We start from the raw sequence: 19,589 nt of genomic DNA, 5'->3' as shown, positions 1-19,589 counted from the left end.
GTCTGCCCAGAACTGAAGGGGTTCCCAGGATGCCTAAGTTTCAGAGCTAACACTGAAGTGTCCTGGGACGAGCTGGTCACTGTAGCTTCTGTGGCATTTACACCTCTTAGAGGGGTTATAAGGATTAAAAGAATCCATGCAAAAGGATACTTGGAAATTCATTGGCTGATTTAAGGTGCTGAATGAATCTACTGTTAGTGGCCACCTTGCCTCTGATGCTCTGCCTCCTTCCAGCCCTCAGTTTCCCCACCTGTTTAGTGACTCAGATGATTTCTAGCCCCATGAGTCTGTGACTCCCTCCACATCTGCCTCAACTCCCTGCCGTTATTATACCTGACAGTGGCTACATTCGATTGGTACTTGGTTTCGTGGCAGGCACTTCATATGTGGAATAAGAACGTTTTGCTTTTTATAAAGTCCAGCTGCATTCCAAGGAGGAAGCTTCTGGTGCACAGAGGGCTGATATTTATGGGTTAGGTGGATTTGGGGGGATGGGAGTGGGGGAGAACTGAATTATTGAGCTTGTTAAAAGGAGGAGACTGTGTAGCTCCGCAGGCAATGTGGGAGGGAGGAGAGGCGGGAAGAGAAGAAAAGGAGAGGTGAGCAGAGTTGGTAAGGTGAGGAACCATGTGCTCGAGGCTGGACTGACTGTTCCTGACACTGTCCGTCAAAACTCAGTCATAGGTTTCCGTAAAATGTTTCCCGCAACACGTTTCTTGGGGGAACCCCCGGAGGAGAGTTCTACTTCCAGGTTGATGGGCAAGGAGAAGAGTTCTACTTCCAGGTTGATGGGAAAACAGAGAAAGTGCATGGTGGTTTCACCACCTAAGATGGACAGAACTCAGAAACTGTCATCACAGGAGTAACAGAAACCACAAGGAAGACTTTGGACTCCAGAATCCATGGAATGGCGGGGGTGGGAGGGAGTCGAATCCACTTTCACCGGCTCCCTAGTATCTGAGTGTTTCTGGCATTTTATCATAATCTCACAACCACACTGTGCAGTGCGTGCTGCGAATCCTGGTTTACCGGGAAGAAAACAGACTTGTCCTGGGTGGTGTGTGCTGGTAAATAGTGGAGGCAGGTGGAAATTCCAGATATGGATGTATTGGGAAGCCCAGCTAGCATTCACTGTGCCGGGCATCTCTAGCAGTGAGAGATGAGTGCTTAGTGACGCTGAGCAGATCTCAGGTGGACACAGATTCAGCTTGAATTCCTTGGGTACCACATGGTGAGAAAGTTTTTCTCCCTCCAATTCTCTTTCAACCAGAGAGAAATTCTCAAAATGGCACTAATGCATCTTTAACTCATAAAACTTGCTAGTCTTTATTTCCACCGAACAGTGAGAACAACCTTCGCACAAAGAGCCTTGGCAGAAAACAGTGTCTAGTTATAATTTAATCACGTTTTGTTTTCATGATATTTATCTTCACAGTTGTTTCCTTATGAGGCTGACCACTTAAGCGGTATAAAGCAACTTTTTCAAGTGTATTTACTTAAGGAAAAAGCTGTATGTCCATTTAAAAAATTAGAGATGTGTGGGTTCTGGCAGTGCATAGATGCAGCAGGAACTCCTGTTGGGGTTCAGTCCATCTCTGAAAAAAATATGGGGGGGGGGAATTTTTTTTGGCCACCACATTATCAAAAATAAAAAGTTTGGGCCGGGTGCGGGGCTCACACCTGTAATTCCAGCACTTTGGGAGGCTGAGGCAGGAGGATCACGAGGTCAGGAGTTCAAGACCAGCCTGGCCAACATGGTAAAACCCCATCTCTACTAATAATACAAAAATTAGCCGGGTGTGGTGGCAGGCGTCTGTAGTCCCAGCTACTCGAGAGGCTGAGGCAGGAGAATCCCTTGAACCCGGGAGGCGGAGGTTGCAGTGAGCCGAGATCGTACCACTGCACTCCAGCCTGGGCAACAGAGCGAGACTCCATCTCTAAATAAATAAATAAAAAGTTAGATAATATCCCATGCTGCTGAAGGTGTGGGGAAACAAGCATCCCCACAGGCTGTATATGAAGATGCAAATTTGTTAAACATCTGTCCAGATTTAAAAGACAGATACCCTTTGACCCAGCCATTTCCCTTTTAGGAACTTAACAGATAGGAATTTGCAAAAATAAAAAAGCAATGACTGGATAAGGATTTCCATTATAGCGCTGTTTATAATAACATCAAAACAAAATAAAACAAAACTGGGCTGGGCACGGTGGCTCATGCCTGTAATCCCAGCACTTTGGGAGGCCGAGGCGGGCGGATCACGAGGTCAGGAGTTCGAGACCAGCCTGGCCGACATAGTGAAATTCTGTCTCTACTAAAAATACAAAAAAAAAAAAAAAAAAAATTAAAAAACAAAACAAATCAAAATATGTTAGGAATCCCAGTCAACAGGGTGAAAGGAAACAACTAAAAACATATATATTAGGAAAAAAACTAAATGTACGTGAACCAGAGGCTCATTAAATTATGGGAGTACACATGAAGCATTTTTCAGGTATTTGAAAGAGGTAAAGTTATATCACTAAAACACATAGTACTTTCAACTTGAAGAGTTGAGGATGTACATACACGTGTGTGACTATTTCTGGGGAGAATACATGTGAGACTAGAAATGGTGCTTACTTCTAGAGAGCAGAGCCAGGAATGTGGTGAAGAGAATGATTTTGACTTTCATTTTATGTTTCCTCGATATTTTCCCATGTGCATATGCTATTTATAAAACTTAAAAAACTCCACAGCATAATAATTATTAGGCAAAATTCTAGCTGTAACCTTACATAGCAATAAATATTTTCATTACATCAAAGCTCAAACAAAGCATGTGCTTTGATAATACCTGAAGTGTTCTTTAGACTCTACATAAAAGCATAAATGACTCAATAAGTCTACATTACCTTGCGGACAAGAGAAAGACCAGGTTCAGAAGATACAATCCTGACACTTACCATCCGGTGACAGTCTGCTCATGAGACCTGAGGAACAAGACGTAACACATGATGTGCAAATGCAGCAGAAGGAAGTATTCCTAATTAATGGATTTCCCCCAGTTCAACAGATGTAACAAACACTCTTCTTCAGGAAGTGTGGCTATAATACGTCAGTCATGATGCCTCATTATTCCCACTTAATCCCCGTTCCTACCTCTATCAGTCATAGCAAGGCCGGGCGCAGTGGCTCAGGCCTGTAATCCTAGCACTTTGGGGGCTGAGGTGGGTGGATCACCTGAGGTCAGGAGTTCAAGACCAGCCTGGTCAACATGGCCAAACCGCATCTCTACTGAAAATACAAAAATTAGGCAGGCATGGTGGTGGGTGCCTGTAATCCCAGCTACTCAGGAGGCTGAGGTGGGAGAATGGCATGAACCCGGGAGGCAGAGGCTGCAGTGACCCACAATTGTGCCACTGCACTCCAGCCTGAGTGACAGAGCGAGACTCTGTCTCAAAAAAAAAAAAAAAAAAAATTACAGCAAGCATCACTTGTCTCTAATTTCTGTTTACTTGTCTCTGTTTCCCACTAGACTTTGAGTTTATAAAGAATGAGCATATCAGATCCACCTCTGGGCTCCCATCGCCCAAGCATGAGTCCAGGCACAGACTAGATACTCAGAAATCCTTGCTCAAAATCCTTGCACCATATTTTTCTCATCTAAAACCCACCAATGAATACACACAATCTAACCCAGGTGTACATTCTAGAGCAAAGCCCAAAATTTCCCGTCAAAGTGCACAGTCCAGGGGCATTGTGAAGTGTCAAGGTACTTACCTACAATCCCTGAGGGCAGCCCATCCAGGAGGGTCAGCGTGGTGGCCAGGGTTACATGCATGGTCCAGAATGTTGTCCCCAAGAGGTCACAGAGATGAAGCCATAATCAGAAAACCAAGAACAAGGTCAGATGCTGGAGGCTGGGAACAGATTGGGAAGTAGAATCCACAAGGGGTCATACATGATGAGCAGTCAGAGACTGAGACTCAGAACACTGTGAGATTATTGAGGACCCTCGTGCATTTGATGCAGGGAAGAGTGTCCAAAGTGGGGAAAGAGGTTGGGACAGCAATCATGAACCATTCTTCATTCATACTGGGAACAGAAGAAAAGATGATCCTTTATTGCCTCTAGAAAGAGGAGCCAAACTCTGTCCTTCTGTTTACCCCACACCAGCCTTCTGAGATCAGATATTGTCCCCATGTTGCTGGTGAGGACAGGTGAACCTCCAATGAATTACATGATTTGCAGAGACCTGTGCAGCTGGTGAGTGAAAAAGCAGGAACTCAAACTCAGATCTTTCTGACTTCTTCTAGAAGTCTCCATTTCCTCATCTACAAAACGGGAACGTTAACTGGGGCAAGGCTTCCTACATATTGAAGAATCCCACTAGGTTTGCTAGTGGAAAGTGCTGTATTTATGGAGCTCACAACACCTTTCTCGGTATCACTGAAATTCATCTGGTAGTTAATGCCTAACGTTGTTGGGAATATTGATGTGGGCATTGAATGGCTGATATCCAGGCTATACATTTTACTAAGTGGGTGGCCTTGGGATGATGAATGAACTCTCTGTGCTCTTTAAAATGGAGATATTATTTCCTGTTTGGAGCTGTGTCAATAAAGAAGGAAGATAATGCAGATTGAGTACTTAGCCTAGCTCCTGGCTCAAGGTAACATTTAGTAAAGTTAGAAATAGTAATATGAAGTAAGTAATAATAATGATGATGATAATAGTATTGGATTCATACATAAGGGTGTGTACATGTGTGTGCGGTGGGGGCAGGGACATGGAATCAGAAAGAGGTGGTAAAGTCTGGATTTCTGGAGTTGAAAATGTTTTGCAACCATAAGTTCATTTAACCTTGCGAAGTAGGCACAGAGAGGTGAAGTGACTTCTCTAAGATTGCCCCACCTAGGAAGGAGCAGAATTAGGTTCCAAATACAAAGGTGCCTAATGTGGGCCTTGCCCCCTTTCTGCAAGTCATCATCTCACTTCCTGACCTAGCCTTCTGCCCCCCGAGTCTTGCAAACTCAGTGACAAAGCCGTGGTCTCATTCCACCTAACTTGTTCCAGATTGCTATCTCTAGGAATTATTAAATAGGCAGCGATGAGGGTAGCTTTTACTGCCTGACCTCAGAAAGCAAAGATGTAAGTCATTGTGTCTAACCAAATATTATTATCGATGTCAGGTAGACCTGAATTGAGCTCTCGGGCCTAATAGCTTTCCTTGAGCCATGTGCGGACCATGAAAGAGTGCTCAATTTCTGGGCAAGAGGCTTTGGGGGGAGACAAGTAAAAAGGCTTTTGTTGTTGTTGTTTTTCATCAAAGGACAATTCCACACTTGGTTTTACTAGTTCTGCTATTAGAAGCTAAGCTGTGAACAGACCAGAGAAGAAACATAAGTCGAAGTTCAGCAGCAATGATCCCTTTTGGACAAAGGCAAACAGACCCCAAAGGGAAAGAGATGGAATGAGAAGCTTACCTTTCAGCACTGTTGGCAGGCAAGCAGCAGGAAGGACAGCACCGATGGTAGCCAGTGGGAACCATATTGCCAGTGAAGGTTCAGAGAGAATATGAAAGGAATTAAGTCATCCTTGGTATCTCATTGCACCCCATAGGTCCTGAGATAGATTAGGGAACCAGAATGGGGAGCTGCAATTCATTCTAAGTGCATTGGACCCTTTTGGAGGCACATTTACCCTGAAGTCAGAAACTTCAGGGGTACCAGTGGCCTGGCGAATCCAGACCCTCCCTTCTCCACCTGAATTTCTAGCATAAGGAAGGTCTCCATAATAACCAAGTGTCATCTCCACTTCTCAACCAGAGACTGGATGTTAATTCTGGGAAAGGAAGACGTCTTACCCACCCTGTACCATATTTTTCTCATCTAAAACCCACCAATAAATACACACAATCTAACCCAGGTGTACATTCTAGAGCAAAGGCCCCTAGATTGTGGTGGGTCATTGATCCTACTGAAAATCTGATTAAAGCTATTTCCCAGAACACCACACAGGTTCTCTTTCTCTCTGACAGCACACCCAGTTTTAGACCTAATGACAGAGGCTTGTTGGCCTCCTCAAAGTCCATCCAGTTGCACCCTTCCCACCCCGAGCAATCTGCAGATTCTGGGTGAAGAGGTCATGTTTGAATTGAGGACATCTGAATCTGCCCCAGGTTGAATGTGATCGTCAGCAGTTTTGCCTCTCTCTTTCATTCCCTTCCTTCTCTAGGTTGAAGGGCGGGCTCCCTATTTATGTAGGGAGAAGGAGATATGACTTACAGTTGACTGGAAGGGGCAGCAGATCCAGGAGCCAGTGAATCAACATGGAAAATGCAAGGAAGAGAGTGGAATTAATATTAACATCATCCATCTCTGTTAATTTTTACATGCATTTCTTTATTCCTTCATGGAACATTTATTTGCCTGTTGTTATATGGAGTGCGATCTTTATATGAGACACTATTTTTATGTAGTTTGTCACATAAATTTGACAAAGATCAAGACAGCGATAGCATTGTAGTGGCACAAGTGTTAGAAACCCTTCTTTAACTTTGCAGTTTCAGAAATTAATCTTATAGATATATATTTATATAAATAAATAAATGTGTATGTGTACATATGCACACACACCATTGACCCTTGAACAATACAGGTTTGAACTACATGGTTACACTTATACTTATCCACTTAGATGTGGATTTTCTTCTGCCTCTGCCACCCCTGAGACAAAGACCAACCCCTCCCCTTCCTCCTTCCGCTCAGCCTACTCGTTGTGAAGATGACAAGGATGAAGACCTTGATAATGATCCACTTCCACTTAATGACGAGTAAACATATTTTCTCTTTCTTCATAACATTTTCTTTTCTCTAGCTTCCCTTATTGTAAGAATCAGCATGTAATATATGTAACATACAAAGTATGTGTTAATCTACTGTTTTTCTTATTAGTAAGTCTTCTGGTCAACAGTAGGCTATTTGTAGTTAAGTTTTGGGGAAGTCAAAAGTTATATGTGAATTTTCAACTGCACTGGAGGTTGGTGCCCCTAACTCTCACATTGTTCAAGGGTCAAATGTGTATGTGTTATGGTTTGACTGTGTACCCCAAATAGCATGTGTTGGAAACTTAATCCCAAATGCAGCAGTGTTGGGAGGTGGGGCCTAATGGGAGGTATTTAGGTCACAAGGGCTCAACTTTCATGAATAGATTAATGCTGATTATAAAAGGGCTTGAAGCTCTGAGCTCTCTGTCTCTGTTTCTGTCTCTCTCTCTGTGTCCTTTCATCATAGGATGACACAACAGGAAGGCTCTCACAAGATGCCAACCCCTCAATCTTGGACTTCCCAGCCTCCAGAAACATGAGCCAATAAATTTCTATTCATTATAAATTATCCAGTCTCAGGTATTCTGTTATGGCAGCCCAAAACAGACTAAGACAGTGGTTATATCTAGATGATAAAGAAATATATATCTATATATAGATATAATTCTACATATTTCCATTTATAATCCTACAGATATAAATATATAGATCTACATTGATATATATCCTATATGTCTAATTTCATGTAAGCTGAATTTTTCTTTGAAGCATTGTTTAAAAGAGCAAACTACTGAAAACAACCTGAGTGGCCATTAGTATGTGACTGGTCAAACAAATTGTGGATTTCCATACAAGAAATATTATTCAGCCAAAGACATATAAATAGGAGGTTGAGGACACTCCTTATGAACTGACACAGAATCATCTTCTGGAAGTATTATTAGGTGAAAAAAGTAAGGTGCATACAGAACAGTGTGTATAATATGCTGTCTTTTTTGTAAAAATAGAAACAAGACTTTGAATATATAAATACACATTTGTTTCTACTTGCATAAAATATCTCTGGAAGGACCTGGAAGAAATAGTTAATATCAGATTCTTTTGGGGAAGGGAAATGAGTTGAATAGGTTGGGAAGGAATTTTTTCCAGTATAACCTTGAGAACTTCTTTAATTCTGAACCCTAGAAATCTTATTTTAAATGAAAATAACATGATGTTTTAAATTGAATAATTAATTAGTAATTTAAATGTAATTAAAGTTTATGTAAATACTATTTTGTTAATTGAAATATTAATAAAATAATTTAACATAAAACAGCATTTTAATTAAAATAGCATAATATTTTAAATTGAAACAAATATAGTGTGGATCATGAGATGTTTGCATTTGTTTAGGTTTAGAAGGTTCAGCTTTTGAAGATAGGAAGGAACTAACATAGGCTAGCTTTTTAGGTATAAAAAACCCAAAACCTTATCTGCAGGCATTTTAGCTCACCAGGTCTGGTGTGGGGATTAAATATTTTTAAAATTTCCCACGTGATTCTCATGATGATGGTCCAGTGTGAGGATTCAGAGCTTTGGAAACCTCAGACCCCATATGGGACGCTTAACTATTTTGAAAATTAAATTGCATGACATATTTTAAATTCTCAGTACATGCTAAATGCTTAATTAATATTGGTTCCTTTTATCTCCTTTCAATCTGCAATAATAACATTAACTTTTCACAGTGCATTCCATTTTGCAAGCCTCTTTCCATTTATTTAGTCCTGCTGAGCGCTAGGAATTTTGCTGGGCTATAGGAATAAATAGATGAGGAAAGTACAGTCTCTGCCCTCTAGGAACTTACAGTCTTGCAGTCTAGTAGGGGTGGAAAAAAAAGAGATCTTTTTCCCTTCCATGTGACTTGGAGCAGAAATTCTCAAAGTATCATCCAAAGACCACTTGGTGGGGGTGGGAGGTGGTCCCTGAGACCCTTTCAGGGGATGTGATGGTTGATTTGGGGTGTCAGCTTGACTAAGGCACCCATATAGCAGTAAGACATACTTATTCTCAATGCTTCAATAGGCGCTGAGTCCATCCGTCTTCTGCTGAAAGGGAAGCCTGAGTGGTTTGGCATTTGATTAGAATGTTTGGGCTGCCCCAGGTGTGTCTGTGAAGGTGTTTCTGGAGGATATTGGTGTGTGAGTTGGAAGACTAGGTAGGGAAGATCCACCCTCACGGTGGGTGAGCACCATCCAGTTGGATGGAGGCCCAGCTGAAGCCAAGAGGTGGAATAAGGGTCAATTCGTGCTCTCCCTTCTGCAGCTGGGATGCCCTTCTCCTGGCCTTGGATGTCAGAACTCCAGGTACTCCAGCTTTTTGGATTCTAGGACTTGAACCAACAGACCCCTGAGCTCCCAGGCCATTGGCCTCAGACTGAGAGTTAGTTAGACCATCCATCAGCTTCCTTGGTTTTGAGGCCTTCAGACTTGGACTGAGCCACACTACTGGTCCTCCTGGTTCTCCAGCTTGCAGACCCCACAACTGAGTGAGCTAATTCCCCTAACAAATTCATTCTCAAATATCTCTATTAATATCTATATCTATATATGTATCTATATGTATATCTTCATGGTTCTGTCTCTCTGGAGAACTCTGCCTAAAACAAGGGTCTGCATGATCTTCCCTTTTCCAACTCCTTATCTGTGTGAGATTAGATTTTCATTTGCTTCAACCAAAATAGCACATTGTGGCTGGGCGGGGCGGCTCACACCTGTAGTCCCAGCACTTTGGGAGGCCGAGGTGGGCAGATCACTTGAGGTCAGGAGTTCAAAACCAGCCTGGCCAATATGGTGAAACCTTGTCTCTCCTAAATATACAAAAATTAGCCAGGTGTGGTGGCATACACCTGTAATCCCAGCTACTTGGGAGGCTGAGGCAAGATAATTGTTTGAACCCGGGAGGCAGATGTTGCGGTGAGCCAAGACCGTGCCACTGTACTCCAGCCTGGGCGACAGAGCAAGACTATGTCTCCAAAATAAATAAACACATAAAGCTAAAAAATAAAAAAAGTAGCACATTGTGACAGACTGAAGCAGAAATGAGAATTCAGCTGTTTTCTATTAAACTAGACGTCAAAGAGATTTGCAAAAATGTAAAATAATACCTTTCTTACTAAACTTTTTTGGTTTGGAAACAAATAGCCATTTCACTAAAACATTTTATTTATGTCAGTATGTATATTTATTATCCTTATTTTTAAAATATTTTTAATTTCAATAGCTTTAGGGGTACAAGTGGTTTTTGGTGACATGGATGATTTGTGTAGTGGTGAAGTCTAGGATTTTAGTGCACCAGCATCTGTGTAATGTACATTGTACCCAAAAGGTAGTTTTCATCCCTCACCTCCCTGCCACCCTCCTTCCTTCTGAGTCTCTATTATCCTTATTTTTTAATGCAGTAATAGATATTTTAATAATAGCTTTACTGAGATATAATTCACATACCATGCAGTTCACCCATTTCAGTGGTTTGTAGGATACTCAGACTTGTACGACCATCACTACACCAGTTTTAGAGCCTTTAATCACCCCAAAATAAACCCTGAACCCCTTAGTCATCGTCCCTAAATTCCCCCACCCCTCACCCCCTGGAAATCACTAATGTCCATTGTGTCTCTATGGATTTGCCTATCCTGAATATTTCATATACGGTAAATGGAATCAGGTAATATGTGATCTTTTATCACTGGCATATTTCACTGAGAATAATGTTTTCAAGGCTCACACACATTGTTGAATGCATCAGAGCTTTGTTTCTTTTTATGGGTGAATAATATTCCATTGTATGCATAGACTACACTCTGTTTCTCCATTCATTAATGGATGCACTCTAGGATTACCTCCACTTGCTAGCTCTTAGGAATAGTGCTGCTGTGAACATTTGTGCACGGGTTTTTTTGTGGACTTATATTTCATTTATCTTGGGCACATACCTAGAGCGGAATTGCTGAGTAACTCAGTGTTTTAACATTTTGAGGAACAGCCAGACTGTTTTCCAAAGCAGCTGTATCATTTCACATTCCCACCAGCAGCATATGAGGGTTCTAATTTCTCCACCCTGGTTAGTGTGAAGTGGTACCTCACTGTGGCTTTGGCTTCCATTTTCCTGATGGCTAATGAGGTTGAGCATCTTTTTATGTGCTTATTTGTAAATAGAAATAGTTTTTGTAAATGTATTTGTATTTGTAAATATTTGTAATATTTGTAAATATAAATATTTTTAAGTTAAAAATCCTTTAATTTATAATAAGGTAAATATCAATAAAGATAACCTTTGGCCGGGCATGGTGGCTCACACCTGTAATCCCAGCACTTTGGGAGGCCGAGGTGGGTGGATCACCTGAGGTCAGGAGTTCAAGACCAGCCTGACCAATATGGTGAAACCCTGTCTCTACTAAAAATACAAAATTAGCCAGGCATGGTGGCATGCAGCCTGTAGTCCCAGCTACTCAGGGGGCTGAGGCAGGAGAATCGCTTGAACCCAGGAGGCAGAGGTTGCAGTGAACCCAGATCGCACCACTACACTCCAGCCTGGGCGACAAAGCGAGGCTTGCCTCAAAAATAAATAAATAAATAAATAAAAATAACCCTCACTGGAAAAAAAAGAGCTCTTTAGATCCTCAATAATTTTTTTAGCGTGTTCAGAGGCCCTAAGACCATGAAGTTTGCAAACCACCAGCTGGCGTTAAACATAAGCCAAGGTGTTATTCTAATGGAGATCTGCCCGACATCTCTCTTCCCTGATAAATGCTCTTCATTTTCCCAATAGGCCTCTCTTCCTCAGACAAAGGAATGAAGGAGGGCTGCTCTTTTAGTTGTGAGCATCACTATAAGACAACAATAGAAAGGTGGTTTGCTTTTCTGAGTCATGTCCAGACCCCATGGCAGGTCTGTGCACCAGATCCAAGTCCCACCCTTCCCCAGAATTGCCAGAGAGGTTGCAAGATCCAAAAGAATTTTAGGAGAGGTAGCTATGAAAATACAGACTTGGGGGTTCCATGGTTCTTACTTTTTTCTTTAGTTGCAACTGGAGACAAAAGCATCAGCCAGCGGGTTCACAACGGGAGCAGGGAGCAGAGAGAGAAATCAGCATTAGACTCAGATCAGTGCAATAACCAAGAAGACCAGAGACAGAAGTGTCCCTGGAGATCAGCTGACCCACTCACTGCTATCAGTAAAGCTACTCGGGCCCATCTAATCAGCCCATCCATCCATTGATACATCCATTCATTCATCATCCATCCAACCAACATTCACATGGTACATGCTCTGGGCATTGGCCCATGTTTGGTGCTGGAGACACAGATAAATCAGATTCAGCCCCTGCTCTGTAGGTATTTGCAAGGCTGATTGGGAAGAGAAGTTCTGCTATAAGAGTACACTAGACACCCCAAACTCTGTTCTCACAGAACTTGCTATCTATGGATGTCCCAAACGTCTTACAGGTGCTTCAAGCTTAGCCTGTTCAAAAAAGAATCTGTGGTCATCACACTCCTGTCCATCAAAAAATAATCTGCTAATGCAGTACTTTTTATTTATTCTTATTATTTTTTGTAGAGATGAGTCTCACTATGTTGCCCAGGCTGGTCTCAAACTCCTGGCCTCAAGTGATCCTCTTGCGTTGGCCTCCCAGAGTGCTGGGATTAAAGGCTTGAGCCACTGCACCCAACCCATACGATAAATATCCCTGAGTTCACACTGATATAAATAAATACAGTACTTGAATAAATAAATGGGGAAGAAAGTCAGTTTTTCCTTACAGAGAAAGTCCATTGAATATATGTAGAAGGAATAAGGGGAATAGAAAATCACCATTGGAGAAGCACTGTAGCAATCATTTCTGCTGCAAGATCCACAAATGGATGCTAAAATCAATGGGCAAACATTGGAGGAGAAACAGGGTGTTCGCATAACCTCAAAATTTCTCCCCCAGTGTATTTATTAATTACAAAGGGGAAAATAGTAACTTAACAGTGGAGAAACCTGGCAGACACCACCTTAGCCAAGTGACTAAAGTTTACACCATGGGTAATAAGACACATCAACATCATGTGGTCCCTGATATAATTCCCTGGGAAGGGTATGAGACAACTTCTGTGGTATTCCTGCCTCAAATGCATAGTCTCAATCCAATCATGAGAAAGCTTCAGACAAACCCAAATTGAGAGAAATTCTGCAAAACAACTGATCAGAGCTCTTCAAATGTTTCAGGGTCATGAAAGACAAAGATTGAGGAGGTTCAATCACACATTCTAAGGACAAATCACAAGACCAAAGGAGATGGGATAACAAAATGCAACATGGTTGAGCAAGAGCTGGATTTTATGAAAAAAACAAAAAAAAAACAAAAAAAAACAAAAAAGACTTAATCGAAAATGCAAGGTGGGATCCTGGATTGGATCCTCAAATAGAATAGTTTTTCTATTAGTAGAAACATTAGTAAAATTTGAATGAGGTCTGTAATTTCTTTAATAGTTTTGTTCTGGTGTTGGATCTTGCTTTTAGTCATTGTGCTATGGTTAGGTAAGATGTTAACAGCTGAGATAACTGGGTGAAGAATATTCAGAAACTTAATTTTTATGACTTTTCTCTAAGTCTAAAATAATTTCAAAATAAATTTTTTTAAAAACATGTTCTTCTACAGAGTTGTTTTTTTTTTCTTTTTTTCTTTTTGAAACAGAGTCTTGCTCTGTTTCCCAGACTGGAGTGCAATGGCGGGATCTCGGCTCACTGCAACCTCCACCTCCTGAGTTCAAGCGATTCTCCTGCCTCAGCTTCCTGAGTAGCTGGGATTACAGGCCCCCACTACCATGCCTGGCTAATTTTTGTATTTTTAATAGAGATGGGATTTCGCCATGTTGGCCAGGCTGGTCTTGAGCTTCTGACCTCAAATAATCCAGCTGCCTTGGCTTCCCAAAGTGCTGGGATTACAGGTGTGAGCCACCGCACCCAACCTTTACAGAGTTTTCTCATCTCAGTTAAGGGCAGCCTCAATTCCCCAGTTGCAAATACATGTATGTATAAAGAGAGCCTTTCTGCATACTTCTCTATCCCCAACCACCAGCATCTGACCCATCACTCAATCCTGTGAGCTGTTTCCTCAGTGTCTCATAACCTTCTATTTATCCCCATCTTCACCCTGATGACCAAAACGTTTTCTAACTTGTGTGTTTGCCCCTAATCTGATTCCCACCTAATCCATTCGTTCCTGAGGGGCAAGACAGATTATTTAAACACACAGAAACACACATACACACACACACACACACACACTCCTAAATATGACACTCCTTTGCTGAAAACCCTTTAACAGCTTCCTTTTCCCTTAGGATAACATCCAAAATTTTTCCTGTGACCCACATGCCCCTGTCTATTGTTTCCTGCCTCCTGTCTCTTCTTACTTGTAAGAGTCCCACCACCATGCCTCTCCTTCTGTCTACCACGTTCCTGACACACTGGCCTCTCTCTGATGAAGGGACTCAGTGCCTTCTGCCCCAGGACCTTTGCATATTCAAGTCTCTGCCTGGAATAGCCTCTCCTAACTCTTCAGCTGGCCAGCTCCTATTCCTTACCTCAAATGTGACTTTTCTAGAGAGGCCGTCTCCAAATCCCCACACTAGAATGTGTTTGTTTAGCATGAGAATTCCATGAAGACAGAACTATTTCTGTCTGTCTTTTTCATCACTGTATTCCCAGCATCAAGCCCATGGAAGGAACCAGGAATAAACATTTGTGGATCAAATGAGGAAACGGGAACTCAGAGTTATGGCAAGACCCAAGTCCTCTTCCCAATATACCATTTGGTGTCTTTACGTCGCAGAAGTCTGGAGTCTCACTAGAATTATCTTACTTCAGTAATGTTGACTTCCAGGCACTGCACAACATAAGCTCGTCAATGACATGCAACGGTCCCATGAACTGGGGATTCTTGTGAGCCCCATTGGTCAGATGAGGACAGCAAGGCTTGCAGAAGCAATGTCTCCCCAAAGTCACAAAGAATCAGTGATAGAAACCAGGATGCAGACACAAGTGTATCTCCAAGGGCAGGGGCTAGCAACCTAGACTCATTCACCCCACCGTGTCCATCAAGGGAAATGTGAATGTCTAAACGGGAAGCAAGAAGAAGTCTGTTAGACTTCAGGAGCTTCTCTCTGAATCCAGCCCATGAGAGCCTCCCAAGTTGTAAGAAAATACATAGAGGACACAAGGTGTGGCTGGAAGCATTACCTTCACGAGGAGTACAGGCTTCTGCCAATCCCAGGAAAAGCAGAATCAGCAGCGACATTTTCAGAAATGGCTCTGATCTGTGCATAACAGGGCTGAGATTTGGGCTGAATGTTCTCCTCTCAGGATAGACGAGACTCTCTGGTCACCCACCGTCTTCCCAGGCTCCAGGGACAAAACTAACCGCCCACACCTGCCCTCTAGCCTGCCTGGAGGCTAGCAGGTCTCCAGACCTGTGTCCACGCCACCAACTGCTGACCAAAGAACTGTATCTGCTTTTTCATCTTAAAGCAACATTTTAGAACAGTTTCATGCTGAGTGTGATGCTTGTCATCCTATGATCTGCTGGCCAAATCCTGCCCTCCTCCTGTTTTTGTAGGGCCTATGAGCTAAGAGTAATTGTTACCTTTTTTAATGGTTGGAGGGGAAAGACAAAAGAAAATATTTCATGACATGAAGATTGTATACAATGTGAATTTCAGTGTCCACAAATAAAGTGTTACTGGAACACAACCATGCCATTTCACTATGTATTGTCTACAGCTGCTTTCAGGCTACAAGGCTGAGCTTTGTAGTTGTGACAGAGACCATCTGGGCCAAAAGGCCTAAAATATTTACTGTCCGGCCCTTTATAGAAAACGTTTGTGGACCCCTGTCCTAGACATACTGTAAATTCCAGAAAAACAACAAAGCAAGCAAACAACATCTATCATATTTCTACTCAGAGGTAAGTATTGTTTTTACATTTTTGTGTATATTCCTTTCCAAAGATGTCTATGTTTATCCTTATCTCTAGCACTTACTAGCCATGTACCCTAAGCAAGTTACTTAACCACTGTGTGCTTCATTTTCTTCATCTATAAAATTGGGATAATGGTATTTCCAATCTCATGTGATACTATCATATCACAGCTGTATGATAGTAAATTTGTATTGTTGTAGCCATTAAGTTTGTAATAATTTTTTCATAGCAGCCACAGGGAACTGTTTCCACTGGTAATTCTTAGAAATTGCTTGGACAATCAGGAGCTTTGGCTGTCAGTGGGAATATGAACTTGACCCAGTATCCCTCTGGACTCCTGGAATAAAGGCAGGGTGTAAAGACCACTGGTCTATCTAAGCTCTGAAGGTTTCTATGGTACTTCCTTCAAGCCTGATAGAAACAGAGGGTTGTGTGTGGTGTCCTGGAAGGAAAGAGTTCCAGGTGTGGAGGGATGTCCACTCTTGCAGGGGACTCTGTCCTGCCACCATCTCTGGTGCTATCTATGTTTCAATCCCTAGTATGAGCTGGACCATCTTATGTACATTAGGGGATACCTCAGCGATCCTTTAGACTAGGCGGGAGGGGAGAGTTCTTGTTGGCCATTTGCCATATTCCAGAGCTCCCCTCCTTTGTGAGCACATGGTCCTGGCAACTCATCACCAGGAAAACGTGATACTACAGGGTTTGTTATAACGAGGAGAAGAAACAAGGCATGCAACTTGCAGAAGGCTTTTCACATCCACTGCTATGTGGAAGTAAAGACCACCCAATGAAAACAAGCAAAGGCTATTAATTCAGAGCTTGCTATAATAAGGGAGTCCACTGACACCATTTGTGTTTGGCACGGACTCAAAGGCAGGCAGGATAGTGGGAAGGCTTATAGTGAAAGAGAAGGCTTCAAGAGTGCCTGACTGGAGGCCGTTGGCATAAGGAAGCTGGCAGTGGCTAATTAGAGGCTATTGTGATTGGTTGGGGGAGCATATTTGGATTTTTCTGATTAGTCCTACGTTTCGATTTTCCATCCTTCTCTTAGCAGCCTCATTACCAGCACAGCTGTTTCTTTGCTTTATCAAATATAATCATAGTCCCTAACTCATAACACTAGGGTTTAAATGCAACAAATGCCTGGGATGTAGAACATCATTAATATTCTTTAGCATTTTCCGCTCTGCCAGACTGTGATCTGGGGACAGAGATGAGTCAGATACTGGCCTTGCTCATGAGGAACTCATGCTTTAGGGAAGATCAGGATTTCTCAACGTTGGCACAGCTGACATTTAGGACCAGATCATTTTTGTGGTGGGGGCTGTCTTACGCTTTGTGGGATATTTAGCAACATCTCTGGTCCATATCCATTACACAGTAGCACCTGCCCCACCCACCCCACACCAACCACCACTGCCACCATGTTTGGGGACACAACTAGGAAGTGATGAGCTTTTAGTGCTTATTACTTTATTATAACTTATTTATGTTCAAGTTTATACAATTTAGTTTTGAGTATTGGGCCATGTTAGGCAGACAGCTAAATTGAGGAATTTTACCTCAATTTAAAAATGTTTTAAATGTAGAAAACTGAAAATGTTAACAATTGACCCTCGTAAGCTGGCTCCAGTACACCTGTGTAATATTATTTTGTGTGTTTTTACATTTATTCTAAATGGTGTTTCACTGAATCTTTCTTGCACAACTTGCTATTTATTTATTTATTTATTTATTTGAGATGGGGTCTCGCCCTGTCACCCAGGCTGGAGTGCAGTGGCACGATTTAAACTCACTGCAAACCTCCGCCTCCTGGGTTCAAACGATTCTCCTGCCTCCGCCTCCCGAGTAGCTGGGATTACAGGCGTGCGCCACCACGCCCAGCTAATTTTTGTATTTTTAGTAGTAGAGACAGGGTTTCACCATGTTGGCCAGGCTGGTCTCGAACTCCTGACCTCATGATCCACCTGCTTCGGCCTCCCGTACTGCTGGGATCTTTTTTTTTTTTTTTTTCACCCAGCGTGATGTTTGTAAGATCCACTCATGTCTGTGTGGAGCAGGGATGTGGTGCTGGACCTGGAGATGGCAAAAAACCTGGTCGTTATAGTCACAGAGAGTTAATCAGTTAGAATCACAGACACTGAGTCAATCCAGTGTGGATGCCAATCCCTGCCCCACCACACTACAGCTGGCCTGAGTTTCTTCTTGCTACCATAATGAATTACTATAAATTTTGTGACTTAAGACGACATAGATTTATTATCATACAGCTCTGGAATTGAGAATTCTGAAGTGGGTTGACTGAGCAAAAAGCATTGGTAAAGCTACATTCCTTCTGCCGGCTCTAGGAGGAATTTGTTTCCTTGCCTTCTGCAGCTTCTACAGGCTGCCCGCATTCCTGACTCCTGGTCGGCTTCTTTCATCTTCCAAACCAACAGCATGGCATCTTCAAATCTCTCTCCAACCCTCTCCCATTTTCAGGCCAGCGATGGCCGGTCAAGTCTTTCTCACCGTACATTGCTCTGATTCTGTTTTCATCATTCCGTCTCCCTCTGTTACCCATTTCCCTCCCTCTTTCACTTACAAGATCCTTTGTGATTACGTTGGACCTACCCCAGTAATCCAGGATAATCTCCCCACAAGGTCAGCTGATTAACAATCTTATTTTTATCTCATCTGAGAGTAACACACTCCCAGGTTCCAGGAGTCAGATGTGGGTATCTCCAGGGACAATTATTCTGCCTGCCTCACAGATGCATAACCTTGCTCAATTGACTATCTCCCTGAGCCTCGGTTTCCTCCTATTAATGATAGTAACAATTATTATCATTAATTATTATATTATTACGCCATATCATTGTGAATGTTTTAAAGTATATTGAGGGGATGTGGAGGAATTGGAGCTCTTATACATTGCTGGTGGAAATGTAAATTGGTATAGCCCCTGTAGAAGATAGTTCATCAGATTCTCAAAAAGTTAAATATAGGGCTACCGTATAACCCTGAAAGTCCACTCCTAGGTATATACCCAAAAGAATTGAAAACAGGTAATTAAGCAAATATTTACACATGATTGTTCACAGCAGCACTATTCACTGGAGTCAAAATATGGAAATGACTCGAATGTCCATCAACAGCTTAATGGGTAAAGTGTGGTATAGCCGTATAATAGGATATTATTCAACTGTAAAAAGAAATCAAGTACTGATACATGCTAGCACATGGGTGAGCCTTGAAAATATTATGCAAAGTAAAAGCAGCCAGACACAAAAGGCTACCTAGTGTATGATTCCATTGATATGTAATATCCAGAACAGGTAAACCCTTAGAGACAGAAAGTAGATAGTGGTTGCCAGGGACTAGGAACGGGGAGGGAAAGAGGAATGGCTGCTCAGTGAGATGGGGTGAGGGGTAAGAAAAATGTTTTAGAACTAGGTATGGGTGACGGTTGAACAACATCGGGAATGCACTAAAGGCCACTGAATTGTACACTTAAAATGGTTAATTTTATGTCATATGAATTTTACCTCAATTAAAAAATTTTTAAATGTAGAAAAATATGTTAAAAGCTCTAAAAATAGCAATTAAAAAATCCCATGTTACCAAAACAAAACAAACAGTACAAGCATAGGGACTGTGCATATTAAAAGTAACTAAATTTTAAAAGTATTAAAAGTAACTAAATTTAAAAATTAAACCAGCAGCCGCAGCAGCATCTGAGGCTTCTACAGGGAAATTAATGGAAATAGTTCAACCCCTCTGTGC

The 19,589-nt window shown here is 42.0% G+C and overlaps 2 protein-coding genes across 14 annotated transcripts in view; one reads left to right on the top strand and one right to left on the bottom strand.

Moving 5' to 3' along the window:
- The window catches only part of EDDM13 (epididymal protein 13), a 36,597-nt gene extending 21,430 nt beyond the window's left edge, over nt 1–15,167 (bottom strand). The window contains exon 1 of the mRNA XM_054539271.1: nt 15,083–15,167. Coding sequence (XP_054395246.1) covers nt 15,083–15,167 — 85 coding nt within the window. The remainder of the gene's footprint in view (nt 1–15,082) is intronic.
- LOC100438104 (zinc finger and SCAN domain-containing protein 5A) overlaps nt 1–19,589 on the top strand; it is a 90,851-nt gene that overhangs the window by 26,001 nt on the left and 45,261 nt on the right. The window lies entirely within an intron of this gene.

This window comes from Pongo abelii, chromosome 20 (assembly GCF_028885655.2).
Source record: "Pongo abelii isolate AG06213 chromosome 20, NHGRI_mPonAbe1-v2.0_pri, whole genome shotgun sequence".
Lineage (NCBI taxonomy): Eukaryota > Metazoa > Chordata > Mammalia > Primates > Hominidae > Pongo > Pongo abelii.
The sequence above is the reverse complement of the archived record's forward strand: the minus strand, read 5'-3'. Positions and strand labels throughout refer to the sequence as shown.